This window comes from Salarias fasciatus, chromosome 1, assembly GCF_902148845.1.
Source record: "Salarias fasciatus chromosome 1, fSalaFa1.1, whole genome shotgun sequence".
In the NCBI taxonomy this organism is placed as follows: Eukaryota; Metazoa; Chordata; class Actinopteri; order Blenniiformes; family Blenniidae; genus Salarias; species Salarias fasciatus.
In genome coordinates this window covers 29,878,276-29,892,370 of record NC_043745.1, presented here as the reverse complement: position 1 = coordinate 29,892,370, position 14,095 = coordinate 29,878,276, and the positions used below count along the sequence as shown (strand labels likewise).

The following is a 14,095-nucleotide window of genomic DNA, read 5'->3' as shown; positions in this document are numbered from 1 at the left end:
TTTTTTTTCCCAGCTCCCGTCACGTGCCCACATGTGTTTCCCTTCCAGTGTGTTTCCAGTCCGCCTCCCTCTGTTTTTCTGTGCTCCAGAAACATGTCAGATTGTTCCGTTCCTCCACATGAACGCCGTCATGAGGCCGGCTCCATCCTTCCCCTCCTCCGCTGCCGTTCTTCTCTTATTGTGTTTTTCTCTGCAGCCTTGACCGACAACACGCCTCACTTTCTCACGTTACCCCCTACCTGCCACTCATCGCTCGCCCCTCGACAGGTCTTCCCCCCTCCCGCCCCAGTCAGGTGCCGCCAGTTTAAAAATAAAACCCACAACAACACCAAGATAAGCAGCTCAACTCAGCACCCATCAGCTGACAGTAGCTTAACACATCGACGCCTAATTCAAGGTCGCGGATGCTATTCTCCTTCCTGCGAGACCAATTAAACCTCCGTGTTTTGGATCCCGGTGAACAACAGGAACCGTTTAAGCTTTCACAGAATCACCTGCAGCACAAGGCACCAAAATAACTTGTTTAAACGCGGTGACCTGCTTGGCAGGGAGCTCTGGGCGCAGACATGAAGCAGAGGCCTCCAATAGTTTCCTGCTGCAGCTGGAGTCCAGCTGGAGTCATTATGGCTCCTCAGTGTCAGAATGTGTGTCCATATTCAGACCAGAGCCACCCACGCTAAATTTAGAACACAAAGTGCCCTCATAAATAGACATCACCTCACAGGGACCTGCGCTTTTAGATACTTCAACTCCGGCCAGATTTGCAGAGAGAGACTTGACCTTATGGCTTTCATGAGTCTCCAAGCAACTTACTTTTCGAGGTCAGATGCTCAAATTCTGGACCTTTTAGAGCAGCGACTGACTCTCAAATAAGGGCACGCCCTCAGCGGGGGTTGAAGATTAGAGCTGAATAAATGATTTGTGTAACACTTGTGCCTATTTTAATTATTATTTGTATAGCTGCCCTGACGGTAAAAGTTACATAATGTTTGGCCGAGCCACGTTAGTGTTTCCGAGCTGGAGAGCCACGGCCTTATATTGTAGTGCTTTACAGCCTGGGTGTGATTTGCCGGGGAGTTTCAGGGAAATTCACCCTCCCCTCAACCTCCCATGAGCTGACACATCCCCGCTTCAGCCGGGACAGCGAGAGAAAACAAATATTTCAATGTTACAGCTCTGTTAGGCACTCTAATAGCACATACATCAATTAAATCGGTGTTAAATCCAAGTAAAGCAGAGCTGTGTGATTGAATAGATCAGATACTGCATACCTGTTCTGCTTGTGGTGCTGAAGTTCTGGTCAGATAAAAAATGGAGTAAATACAGCAGACTGGGGATAAAGCATATCCACGTCACAGGCTGTTCAATCACTGGTTGTAAAACTGTGGTTTCAGCTGCTCCCTACCAGGGTTGCCAAAGCAAATCGAGTGATCTGCATGTTTGATTTGGCTCCACTTTTAAGCCGGATGCAGTCGGGGATTGGAGGGCCTTTAGAGATCCACACCGGCAGTAATTACTTTTTTTCTTTTTTTTTTTTTGTAAGATAAAGCTTTATCATAAAATATTGTCGCTGTAGCTGCAGCAACAAGGAAAAAAACCCGATGTCAAACAGACGTGTGTGAGTTTGAGGAAGAGCTTTGAGGAAAATGCATCAGTTCTCAATCAGGCTTAAGTACTTTAGAGCCAAAATGAAAAACAAGGGCAGCTCACGCTGTAATTTGTGCCCTCATTCAAAGAAAATCATCCTAAAAGCTTATTAATATTCACATTGTCCTCATAACACAATGTTCCCTCAGCCTGCAGAGTAACAGCAGATGTTCCTGGTGAAGCACATTTATCACACAGACGGAAAATTCTGCTCCAGCATTTACATAATGAAAGATTTTAATTTTGTCTTTTGAGGTGCTTAAAAAGCTCAAAAATCATCAAATAGGACTTTGTTTTTCTTTCTTGCATAATCAAAACATTTGACAAGTTGTTATGCTGTAGTCACAGGATGAAACACGATGAATGAAGAGGATTTTTTCTTCCCTCGGAGCAGCTGGCCGGCACAGCAGGCCCGACTCCTGATGCTCGAGGTGGAACAAAACAGAGCCTCTTCTCAGCAGGGACCAGCAGCTCGTGTGTGTTTAGGTGCTGCGAGGTCTGCAGATGTAGGTCGAGTCCAACGGCCACTTTTGTAGTGTGACAAACAATAATTCCAGACACAAGTTCTAAATCAGGAGAGGTTGAGTCAGATTATGCATCTATGGACTGGATGCTGTGTGTTCTTGCTGTTATTTTATTTTATTTTTTTCTAACAAGTTGTTGTTTTGGATTAGCATTAGGATTTCCTAGTTGTTGGAGGTTCCCAAAGGAACCCAAACTGTCCACTAGAGGAACATTTCTTTATTTTCTTTTGGATGGAGAGTGTATTGATGCTCCCAATCTGCTCACAATTTTCTGGTGAACATCCTACCACGTAGCTACTTACTCTGTCCTTCATACACATCCATTCAGCAGACGTCTCCCTCAGAGCTGCAGTGTTTTGCAGTTTGCATGTTTTCCTGATGGAAGTGCCCAGCTTCCTCCTCCTGATCAGCTTCATCGTCCCGCGACCCTCGGTAATAAAAGAGGAACAGAAGATGGATGGAACATAGTTTCAGTGTGATACTGTCAAACCAATTTCAGCTGAAATCAGCCTTGATGTTGGACAGTCATGTAATAATGGAGAAAAATAAGACAATTCCACTGTATCTGATTGGAAACTACAAACATATGCTGAAAAATGTCAGCGTAAACTACAGAAGAGAGCATAAATTATATGTACAGTACCTAAAAATGTAACAAATGTCAGTGATCTACAATGTTGTTTGATTACAGTTTGTTGTTTTCCAGTGGAATTGAATTATATTCAGCAACAATAACATATATGAAAATCTCCAAACATTTGACTTGAATAAATATTTGAAAATTCTTCACCATATGGACTTCTAGCCTGCAGGTGTTTGACTGAATTACCCCAGAAAAACATGGACTCGGACTTTATCAGTCCAGTTTTTTTTCCACCCTGTGGTGAGAATTTAGAGCAAAGGGGAAAAAAACAACCTGCACATTTTCCTTCTGCAATAACAATTCTTTTCCAAAACAAAGTTGGAGAAAGTGGACCTTAACAATGTTGGGTGGAAATCAGTTCAGTTTAATGATACAGACAGCAAAACAAAAAACAAACAAAAAACAAAAAACTAAAAAAAAGCATATCATGTGTAACTTCTAGTTGCAGTTCAGCATCATGTATTTTCGACAAACCTCCCAGAAGACAACACATATCCCTAACTCTGATCCCTAAAGTATGACGACAGGTTTTTATTTATCGGAGAACACATGTGAGTGTACCTTCATTGGGAAAGCAGCACACAGCTGAAAGCAAAGCTTCAGCACCGATGGCGCATAGAAAAATACAGCTTTGCTGTAGTTGGAAGTTAAATTTGACTCCATAGATGATTTAAATACCTGCCTGTGTGCCTGATGAATATAATCAGCGGCTGTGTGGTCAGCATGTGACAGGGTGTCATTTTATTAAGTCCCTGCAGTGAGCCGTTAGTCAAACACACACACCATGTGACTATTCTGTGGTCTGTCACCCTAAAGAAATGACGCAATGTCAGCATTTTATTTCACATACACTGATATAATGTTTGATTTGACTTTTTTCATTTCCAGTGAATGGTTGAAAAAAAAAAAAGAGGACATTTTCATCTTCAATAAACTAGAAGCTGCAACTGCATCGAAGGATAGTTCACACTCCTTAAAAGTGGCAAAGTTTGAGTAATTTCCTTGCCTAATGCTTAATGTGAAGCATTTTACGAGCATGAGTGGAGCTGGACAAACCTCACTGTCCTGTTTTCCATTCATCTGGGGGAAGGGGTGGGGGTGGGGGGTGGAGCTCCTGCGTTCAATACTTCTTTTGGTAGATAGATGGTGGCGTTGTCATCTATCAATTCTCATTATTCCATTAAAGAAAAGAAGCATTGCGTCACATCTCTGCACACATAAATACACTAATTAAAAACACAATCAGTTCTACAAATACAGCATCCCGAGGAAAAACAGCTGACCAGCAGAATTTTTAGAAAAAAAAAAAATCCAAGTGGTTTCATACAACAAACTCCGGCCTCCGTGTGTTACTTCAGACTCCCACGTGAAATAAAATCACCACCTTTGTACTGTGGTGACGTGAACCGGCCACTCCACTCTGAAAGGCATCCTGGAACAGCAGACGCTCGATTATGCTTCTGGTAAAGAATGAATAGCTCTTAGATTAGACAAAGCTCAAAGGTGGCGCTGGAGGAGAGAAGATGGCCTTTGATATTGCTGGATTAACATATTCTCAGTTTACAAGTGGATTTGATTTATGCAAGAGAGCTTTCCGAGCCCTGCAGGCAGTTGTATGATCCCGACAACACCGATGACAAGAAAGCAGAGTATTTCCATCACACCCTGATTCATGTAGCATGTATAACACATTTACTAAGAAAAACAGCAAATTCAAAAAGAAGATAATAGACGACTAGTTGCCATCATTCTTCATAAGCTTGTTTTCCCAATTCATCTGTGACAGAAAAGCACGAACAAACAAAAAAAATGCACGTTTTGTTTTTAGCTTTCAGGAGTTGTTTTTGTTACAAGCAACCTCACGTGTTCCTTCACCATTTCAAACCTGCTCACTGCCTTATTTGTACTTTCAAAGAAAACAGCAGGCCTGAAGATTTTACAGCCTGCACAACACGTGCAGCTCTTTTCTTGTGTCAAGGAGTAAACATCAATCAAGGGGAAAATTCAGGGACAGGACGCATATGCGGTTCAGTTGTTTTCTGACTGACAGTAGCGGATTTATAGATTAACCTTGTGGGCATACACGTGCCGATCTTTCCAGTGATTAAAGATTCCAGTATGAGTCATCATAATTGTACAAAGAAGTACAAGAACTATACTGATGCAGTGCAGTAGCGTTAGCCAAAACCTTGTAACACACTGATTTTTAAAACAATTTAATAACTCTTGAGACTCAATTTTCTCCAGTCATCTTAATATGTCATGTGGCCCTCTTGGGATAACCCATAGCATCACCCAGAGGGTACAGGTAGAAAAACTATATGAAGTAAATTTTTAGTTGTTTCTTTACTGCCAAATTGTCTTGATTTCAAATCCAAAAAGTAAAACATATTAATTGGGATGAAGGCTGTGAGCAAACACTTTTGATAGAACGTGTAAAACTACACCAAATACGTTGAAGAGAACACCTGATGCTGCCTGTAAGTTTGACTAAAACTCATGAAATAATGTAGATTTGATGTAAAAACTTCTGTGAAACATTCGCTCACTGGTGCTTATGCAAAGGGAACCAGACTATCTGAAAGATCAAGCTCATATCTGCCTCAGGTGAGCATGTATCACAGCAGGATTACCTTTGAGATGCTGATGTGTGCCATCTCCAGGTAAACAGAGGAAAAGCATCCCAGCGTGCCTTGCTCCAGTGCAATGAGGGGAAAGCAGCGCTTTTGTTCTAGATTCTAATTGTGCATTTTAGAAAATGAATGGGTTAGAATTTTGCTCTGAGAGAGTACAACAGAATAGGACAGGACAGAAACTAATATGAATAGACAAACAAGTTGAAACAGAAAAAAAAAACTGACGGGGACAGATCAGGAAGTTCCAGTTTCACATCCTGAGGGAAGGTACAGAGTGAGAGAGTATAGACCACAGGAGAAAGACGCATGGAGTGAATGACAGCATTAAAGATCCATCAGGCTGCACTCTGGGCCCGTGAGTCTGTTTCTGCAGGTTTCCTTCTTGGTAAAACTGAGTTTTCCCTCTACACAGCCACCAGTGCTCACTCTTGCTGGATTATTTCTTCCATTTCTAAGCTTTGTGAGGGTTCCAAAAAAATGGCTATGTTGATGTTGGCACAGCATGAATAAAACTGAATTGAAGTGCTTTCAATTGCCTGAAACATAAAATTACAGTCTGCTTTCTCACACCAGTGGAGACTTCCTCCACCTCCCAGACTCCTACTGCAAGAGGCCCCTCGATCAAAACACCACATGTACTGTTTACCCACATACGGACAGTGGCAGGAAACCGGAGCACAGCCAACGCACAACGCACAAAAAGGCCCCAGAAACCCAACTCTGACTTGAAACGGGAATATTCTCGCTATGAGGTGAGGCGCTCACCGCCACACCGCTTCATCATCGTCTAAAACAACTGCAACTAGACCTTATATCCAATCCTCCAGATTCGGTTACTGCATGATGCAGCAAACAACAACATATCAAACATCAAGTCCCTTTGTCGTGTGTCTATGAGCGGGCATCTCGGATAACACGCCGCTGCCTCTGTTGGAGCGAGCTCCAAGGCGGAAGGCTGCTCTAACAGTGCCAGCATGCCAAAAGAAGCACAGCTCATCACAATCTAACCCCATCACAGGTGATACTGGGAATAGATCTGTCATCCTCAGTATAGCCTGTCACTGATACTTTTGTGTATATAAGCTTGCACTCTATCCATAACTGTGTCATCATGACAGTAAATCATGTCAATGAAAACAATGAATCCCTCCCTGGTTACATAAGTTTCTCCAACGGTGTACATTTGTAGAAAGAAGAAGAAGAAAAAAGATGAATCCCTCCATAAACAAGTTAGCATTAAAGAAAATAAGCTTTGTAAATGGTGAATGTTTCCCAAAAAGGCCTCCAAATATTCACCTCCCAGTCTAATCAATGCACTCAGTAATAAAAAGATGACAGTGAGTTTCACTGTGGTAGAAAGCAGCAGAGCTCTCTCTAGATTCCCAGCGGTTTGCTGAATGTCAAGCTGAGCCCTGAAGTCAATCACGAGAGGAAAGAGACGCGCCGTGAGAGCCGCAACGCGATCAGAGTGTCTTGTTTTCATGTTACCAAGACACTGTTGTCTGGTGACCGAGGTCTCCAGCGCTTAAACGCAACAGCAGATTCTCATGAGTGTGTGTGTGTGTGTGTGTGTGTGTGTGTGTGTCACCTGAGAGCAGGTGCATGTATATGTAGAGTACACTCAGTCTGTCAAAACACCGCAACACAGGATGGAAGAAACAACTTGAGGGCTCTACGTCTGCATATTTTTCCTTTTTTCATATCAAACCAAACAGGCTGAAGGAGGGATCTCAGGCTCACAGCAATGTTTTTTTTTTTTTTCCTGGGAGAGAGAATATTGCCACCTTGAGATGTTTTTCTTCTCTTTTTTCTTGGACCATGCACACAGACTAAGATGAAGGCCAGGGCTTTGTCAGTGAGAGAGTGCGCCTGGACGCCAGAGGAGTGCCATCTAGTGGACGAGCTGCATGGAGACGCCCAGAGAGACAACCTCTGCTTGCCAAATATCTTCAGGTCCAGAAAAGTGAAGCCGCTCTCCAAGAACCAGACCATCCCCACCGTCCAGGTTTACTACACGGCCAGGGAGCTTCTGCTGGAGGTGTTCGACAGGGATGCCGTCTGGGAGCTGATCCGGAGAGCAGCCGCCGGTGTGAGGGCGGGGGCAAACTGGCCGTCCCACAGCCAGAACAAGGACCAGAGCACAGACCTGTCAGAGGAGGAGTACGCAGAGGCACTGTCGTGGCTTTCTATGGTCCTTCAAAGCGGCCTGTCGGTGGGGGAGGACGGCGGCTTCGCCTCTGAACTCGCCCAGAAACTGGACGGACGGCAGGGAGTCCTGAAGAGAAACGGCATCCAGACGAGCCTCCTCTCTCTGACCAGGCTGGAGGACAGAGACAAGCTGGACACACTCTCTGCTTTCTGTGGCCACTTGACCAGGCGCTACCAGGCCCTACACACACCTGGTCCCAACTTAGCTGTGAAGAAGTACACACTGTCCTACCAGAGTGCGTCCTGCCCCCTCCATCTCGCCCTCCTCTGGGACCTGGGCTCCGGGTTCATCTGTAACATGTACCTGTACAGTCCGGAGCGGCTGCAGAAGCAAAGCAGGAAGCCTGTGGTGGAGCAGGTGGTCAAACACCTGCTGAGGCCGTTCTGCAGCCACAGACACCTGGTTCAGCTCGACAGCTCGGCCTGGATGGAGGGAAAACTCTCAGACATCTTCTCCGGATTAGGGGTGAATATTAACTTCGTTCCAGCTGTTAAGAGGCCACCTCTGACCTCGGCATCACCCTCGTCTCCCGCAGTAACGCTGCATCAGCACCGGTGGCCCTCCGAGGCCTCCGCATCGCAGCTCATTGCCCACGTTCAGGGCTGGACCGGACCGGCCATGTTTCCTCAGTCGGACCTGAAAGGCTCGGCGGTGGACGTGTTCCTCCCAGGGGTCTGGGTGACGCTACACATGATCTGCATCAACACCTTCGTGCTTCACGCTATGCAGAGCCAGGGCTCGGGCCGGCAGGCCCACCTGACAGAGTTCACCAGGACTCTGGCCTCCCAGCTGGTGACGGACAGCAGCATCTCAGTGCCCGTCCTGCCACGACTCAACAGCTGCTCGTACGAAGGCACGGGCTCAACAAACCTGTCCAAGCAAAGGTTCGCCTCTCTGATTTGTTGTTGTGCTTCAGTTCAAGCTAAAAATAGTTTTTTTTGTAATGTGTGAACAAAAAGCAAGACAAAGACACTCGTGATTTTCTATTTTTGAATACATCTCATGATCTAACAGGGAAAGTTCAACTACTTTCAAGGTGACTGTATTTTATCCTTTAAGCCATTCACTGCTGAAGTCATGATCATGTTTTATGTCATATTTATTGTCATTACAGCCATTTGCCAAAATCAAAAAAGTTCCTTTTATTTCTCATTAATGTACACTCAGCAACCCATCTTGACAGAAAAAAAACAAAAATGTAGACATTTTTGCAAATTTATTAAAAAAGAAAAAATGAAAAAAATCACATGGTCGTAAGTATCCAGACCCTGTGCCCAGTGTTGAGCAGACGCTCCCTTCTCAGCTCGTACAGCCATCAGTCCTTTACCATTCTGCCTTGCAGATCCTCTCCAGTTCTGTCAGGTTGGATGGTGAAGGTTGGTGGGCAGCCATTTGAGGTCTCTCCAGAGATACTCAATGGGGTTTAGGTCAGGGCTCTGGCTGGGCCAGTCAAGAAGAGTCACAGAGTTATTCTGAAGCCATTCTTTTGTTATTTTAGCTGCGTGCTTAGAGTCCTGTTGAAAGGTGACCCTTCAGCCCAGTCTGAGATTGTAAGCACTCTGGAAAATGTTATCCTCCAGAATACCTCTGTACTTGGCCGCATTCATCTTTCAATTGCAAGCAGTCATCCTGTCCCTGCAGCTGTGAAAAACACCCCCACAACATGATGCTCCCACCAACACGTTTCACTGTATGGATTGGATAGTGCAGGTGATGAGCAGTGCCTGGTTTTCTCCACACATACCGCTTAGCGTTGACACCAAAAAGTTCAATCTTGGTCTCATCAGACCAGAGAATCTTATTTCTCATAGTCTGGGAGTCCTTCTTGTGTTTTTTTTGGCAAACTCTATGCGGGCTTTCATGTGTCTTGCACTGAGGAGAAGCTTCTGTTGGACCACTCTGCCATAAAGCCCCGACTGGTGGAGGGCTGCAGTGATAGTTGACTTTGTGGAACTTTCTCCCATCTCCCTACGGCATCTCTAGAGCTCAGCCAAAGTGATCTTTGAGATATTCTTTACCTCTTTCACCAAGGCCCTTCCCCCACAATTGCTCAGTTTGGCTGGACGGCCAGGAAGAGTTGTAGTCGTCCCAAACTTCTTCCATTTGAGGATTATGGAGGTCACTGTGCTCTGAAGAACCTTGAGTGCTGCAGAAATTCTTTTGTAACCTTGCCCAGATCTGTGCCTTGCCACAATTCTGTCTCTGAGCCCATTGGGCAGTTTCTTGACCTCGTGATTCTCATTTGCTCTGACATGCACTGTGAGCTGTACGGTCTTATACAGACAGGTGTGTGCCTTTCCTAATCAAGTCCAATTAATTCAATTAAACACAGCTGTACTTCAATAAGGAGGCAGAACCATCTCAAGTAGGATCAGAAGAAATGGACAGCCTGTGAGTTAAATATGAATGTGCTGCAAAGAGTCTGAATACTTATGACCATGTGATATTTCAGTTTTTCTATTTTAATAAATTTGCAAAAACGTCTACATTTCAGTTTTTTTTTTTCTGTCAAGATGGGTCTGGGTGTCCATTAATGAGAAATAAAATGAACTTTTTTGATTTTGGCAAATGGCTGCATGACATTTCAAGGGGTCTGAATACTTTCTGTACCCACTGTTAAAATCATTGAAGCAATGACATTTGTAATAACAACAGCAATTAACAGGGTGGACAAATCAGAGCCCACCCTGAGCAGACCCTCAGCCCATCCCAGGGGAAACACAGACAATCTTAGAAATTTTACAGATGTAAATTGACCATAAAAGCAGGTTTTTAGACTGAGAGGAAACTGGAATGCTCACAGAGGTAATGAAGGCCCAGCCATACAGCAGATATTCTCACCACATGTGATCATGGCGCGCTGCACAGGTTTGATACTATCACCCCTCTGTGTTGCTTCTCCAGGACCAATACCAGCAGTGCCGACCAGGTCAAAGAAAACAAGAAGCCCAGCTGCAGCTCCGCAGAGAGGCTGCAGAACAGGCCGGGAGTGTGCGGTTTAGACAACTCCGGCAACTCCTGCTACCTGAACGCGGTGCTGCAGTGCCTGTGCTCCACCGTGCCGCTCGTGGAGCACCTCCTCCACCAGGACACGCGCAGAGAGCTGGCCAGGTAAAAAAAATATATATACTCGTCCCTATGGTGACTGGCCTCAGTGGCTGGCGGTGGTGTCAACCTGCGCTCGTGCAGGTCGAAGTGCCGTGTGGCCGAGGTGTTCGTCCGCCTGCTGGAGCAGATGTGGCTGGGGAGGAGCTCCAGCTGCGCCCCCGTGGAGGCCCGGTCCGTGCTGTGCTCCATCCTGCCCCAGTTCAACAACTACTCCCAGCAGGACGCCCAGGAGCTGCTGCTCTTCCTGCTCAACGCGTTCCACGACGACCTCAGAAAGGTCAGGCCGCGTCCCATCTCCGTCCTCTCTGTCACGATACATTTTACAAAGGTTTCCGTTTCTGGAAGGTCGCAAGGCGCCAGATGCGCGCGACGACGCGGCGGCCGAGGCAAGAACACAACAGGAAGTGTGCCGCTGAATCCACCATCGTCTCGCATCTGTTCGAGGGCCGGCTGAGCTACGTGACCCTGTGCATGCAGTGTGACCACCAGGCCCACAGCGAGCAGAGCTTCACCGTGCTGTCTCTGCCCATCCCCACACACCTCATCAGGTGCTCCATCCAGGTAGCGCCTCAGGCTTCAGCTGCTTCTCCTCAGGTCGGCGTTTCCTCGGCCTCAGAGTGTGTGTGTCTGTGTGTGTGTCTGTGGTGCAGGATTGCTTGTCGCTCTTCTTCGAGCAGACCGTCCTGACCGGGGGAGAGCAGATGCTGTGCTCTGTCTGTGGGTTGAGGAGAGAAACAGCCATCCTCACCTGTCTGGATAAACCTCCTGAGATCCTCACCCTGCATCTGAAGCGGTGGGTTGAGAAAGAAAGTCTGAGATATCACTTTCAAGTCAAAGCACATGTTTTATTGAGGTCTCTTTTGGCCGCTATGAAATTAGGCACATTGCAAATTCCATTTAAATATTGAGAGAAAGACAGAACCTGTAGGTTCTAGAGTCATAGCTGGTATTTGGATCTTGAGCTACAGATTTTCAAAAACACTGAGGAGTTTTAACTACACGCCAGGTTCATGGTTCAGTTCTACACTTCAGTCTTCTTTATTTTTTTGTCATTAAATGTGTGAAAAGTTTACACATCAAATAAGTATAACCTTGTTTTTACAAATAGGGCTCGACAAGGTGGAATTCTATCACCTGCCTTGTTCAACTTGTATATGGATGACTTATATAAGAGATTAAAAGAGTGTAAGACTGGATGTATGGTGGGAGAAAGCCTCAGTAACCATCTGCTATATGCTGATGATAAAGTGGTGCTATCTCCCTATAGCGCTGGTCTGCAACAGTTATTAAGAGTATGCTCATGGTATGGGGAGCAGTACAATTTGAAGTTTTACTGAAAAAAGAGCATTGTCATGATTGCGAAAACAAAAGAAGACCAGAAACAAAAGTTTCCTGTATTTTACCTGAAAGATAAAGTACTCAGTGTTATAGACAAAGTAAAATACCTGGGTCACATAGTCAAGGATGACAATGATGTGCAGCGTCAGTGTTGCAAATTATACGCACAGGCCAACATGTTAGCACGTAAATTTTATATGTGTACAGAGGATGTCAAAGTATCTCTATTTAAATCATACTGCACTCCACTCTACACTGCCCACTTGTGGTGTAGGTACAGTAAGACCAAGCTGAAAAAGGACCAGTGCAGGTCAAATGCTTGTTAGTCGAAATGTACCCACCATGCATGCAGCGCTTAGAAAGTTTAAGTACAAATTTATGGGTCGGCTAAAAGAGTCACAAAATGGAATAATTTTGTCTTTAATTGAGCCTATTAAGAGTAGTATAAGATATACATCCATGTTTTGGAAACACTGGATTCAGTGTTTGTATGTTTTTTAGTGTTTTGTAATGTTTTTTTGTACTTTTCATATGGACTGTGTCTGAAATAAAGTTTATATATATAGTATTTCGCACTGTCCTCAGACATGCATAAGCTACTGAATAATGGTTTATTTAAAGTTTAATCATCGCCGCCAGAGCTGTGAGTTCAAGCAACATACAAATAACTCCCAGTGCAATGAACTTTCATTAATACTAAATAGCAGAGCTTCAGTGCGAATAATCTGAATGTAACAATTCAATAACAGTCATGCATTGTTTTAAACACCAATGAGCTCCGTGTTCTTTCATAAAGGCCCATTACAGCCAAACACCCTGGAGACGAGTGGAGCTCAAACGGCTGCCGATGCTCTTGTTCAGTCACTCACTTCTTCTCTAAATCCATGTGATCGTTTCTTTCTTTTCAGCAGGTTTGGCTGCAAAGGGAGGAGTCAGGTGAAACTGAGGACTGATGTTGTTTTCTCCATGAAGCTGGATCTCAGCCCGTTTGTGTCCAGCTCACTGCCGAACGACTTATATTCCTCATATCACCTCTACGCTGTTGTGGTGAGTGGAAACAAACGGAATGAATCATTTCCTGATGGTTCATCAATTTTCTTCGGATCTCATTTGATTGTGATTATGTTCATTGGCTAATCTTATCAATCACGTAATTTCTGTTGTACCTGATCCTTCCTCCTTCTTCCTCCAGAACCATATCGGCCACCTGAACATGGGTCACTACACAGCTCTGTGCCTCAACGCCCCAGCTCGGACGTGGCACTGCTTTGACGACTCGACGGTCAGGGAGGTTCAGGACAGTCTGGTGCAATCTCCGAACGCCTACATGCTGCTCTACAGCCGCAAGCCTTTCCAGAAACCGAAGATTCCCGGACTGTGAGCTCCTGGGCGAGCCGGGCAAAATCTGAAGAGGCCTCATCACCCTCCCCACCCACTTCCCCGAATTATGTCTTTTATGTCTGCACTCAGGAATCAATTCCACTGCCGGCAGTTCGTAGAAACGTTGTTTTACCGTTAGAAATAAAATTCTTGTGAGACATCACAGAGTGTACGTTCACATTCAAACAGCATCAGGAATCACTCATCCACAAACACTAATTTGAAGCAGTTTTAATAAATAGTCGTATGAGTTGTTTGAGGTTAATATAATCGTTATATCTGAAACAAATTTTCCTTATGAGCATTAAGAAATAAAATCAACATGTACAGGTGAAAAGAAAAGAGATAATGATTTCATGCCAGGCAAACAAAACTGTACTCATGGCGTCGAGTCAGATCCTTCAAAATTCAGATTTCTGGTCCATTCAGAACAAAAATGAAAAAGAAAAGAAGAAAAGAAATCCCTTAACTTTGTGCTTGCTCTTGTCAGTCGGTTGGTCAGTCAGTCAACAGACGTTGACGCTAAAGCACTCATGGAAGTGACGAGGGTCAAACTCTCACGTCTTCATAGTGTCTGGCTCAGTGCTGAACACAAAAATCAGAAGAATCA

The 14,095-nt window shown here is 44.9% G+C and overlaps 1 protein-coding gene across 1 annotated transcript; it reads left to right on the top strand.

Annotated features, from left to right (window-relative positions):
• The first annotated feature begins 7,956 nt into the window (after positions 1-7,956).
• LOC115391361 (putative ubiquitin carboxyl-terminal hydrolase 50) lies at positions 7,957-13,486 on the top strand. The gene is made up of 7 exons (XM_030095579.1): positions 7,957-8,543; positions 10,564-10,770; positions 10,849-11,044; positions 11,128-11,328; positions 11,418-11,560; positions 13,017-13,152; positions 13,298-13,486. The coding sequence occupies exons 1-7, from the start codon at positions 7,957-7,959 to the stop codon at positions 13,484-13,486; spliced, it is 1,659 nt and encodes a 552-aa protein (XP_029951439.1).
• Positions 13,487-14,095: the final 609 nt, after the last annotated feature.

Coding starts and splice junctions, on each gene's coding strand:
- LOC115391361 (XM_030095579.1), top strand. CDS start 7,957: ATGTACCTGTACAGTCCGGAGCGGCTGCAGAAGCAAAGCAGGAAGCCT. Junction 8,544..10,563: donor ACAAACCTGTCCAAGCAAAG/GTTCGCCTCTCT, acceptor TTGCTTCTCCAG/GACCAATACCAGCAGTGCCG. Junction 11,045..11,127: donor TCCACGACGACCTCAGAAAG/GTCAGGCCGCGT, acceptor GCAAGGCGCCAG/ATGCGCGCGACGACGCGGCG.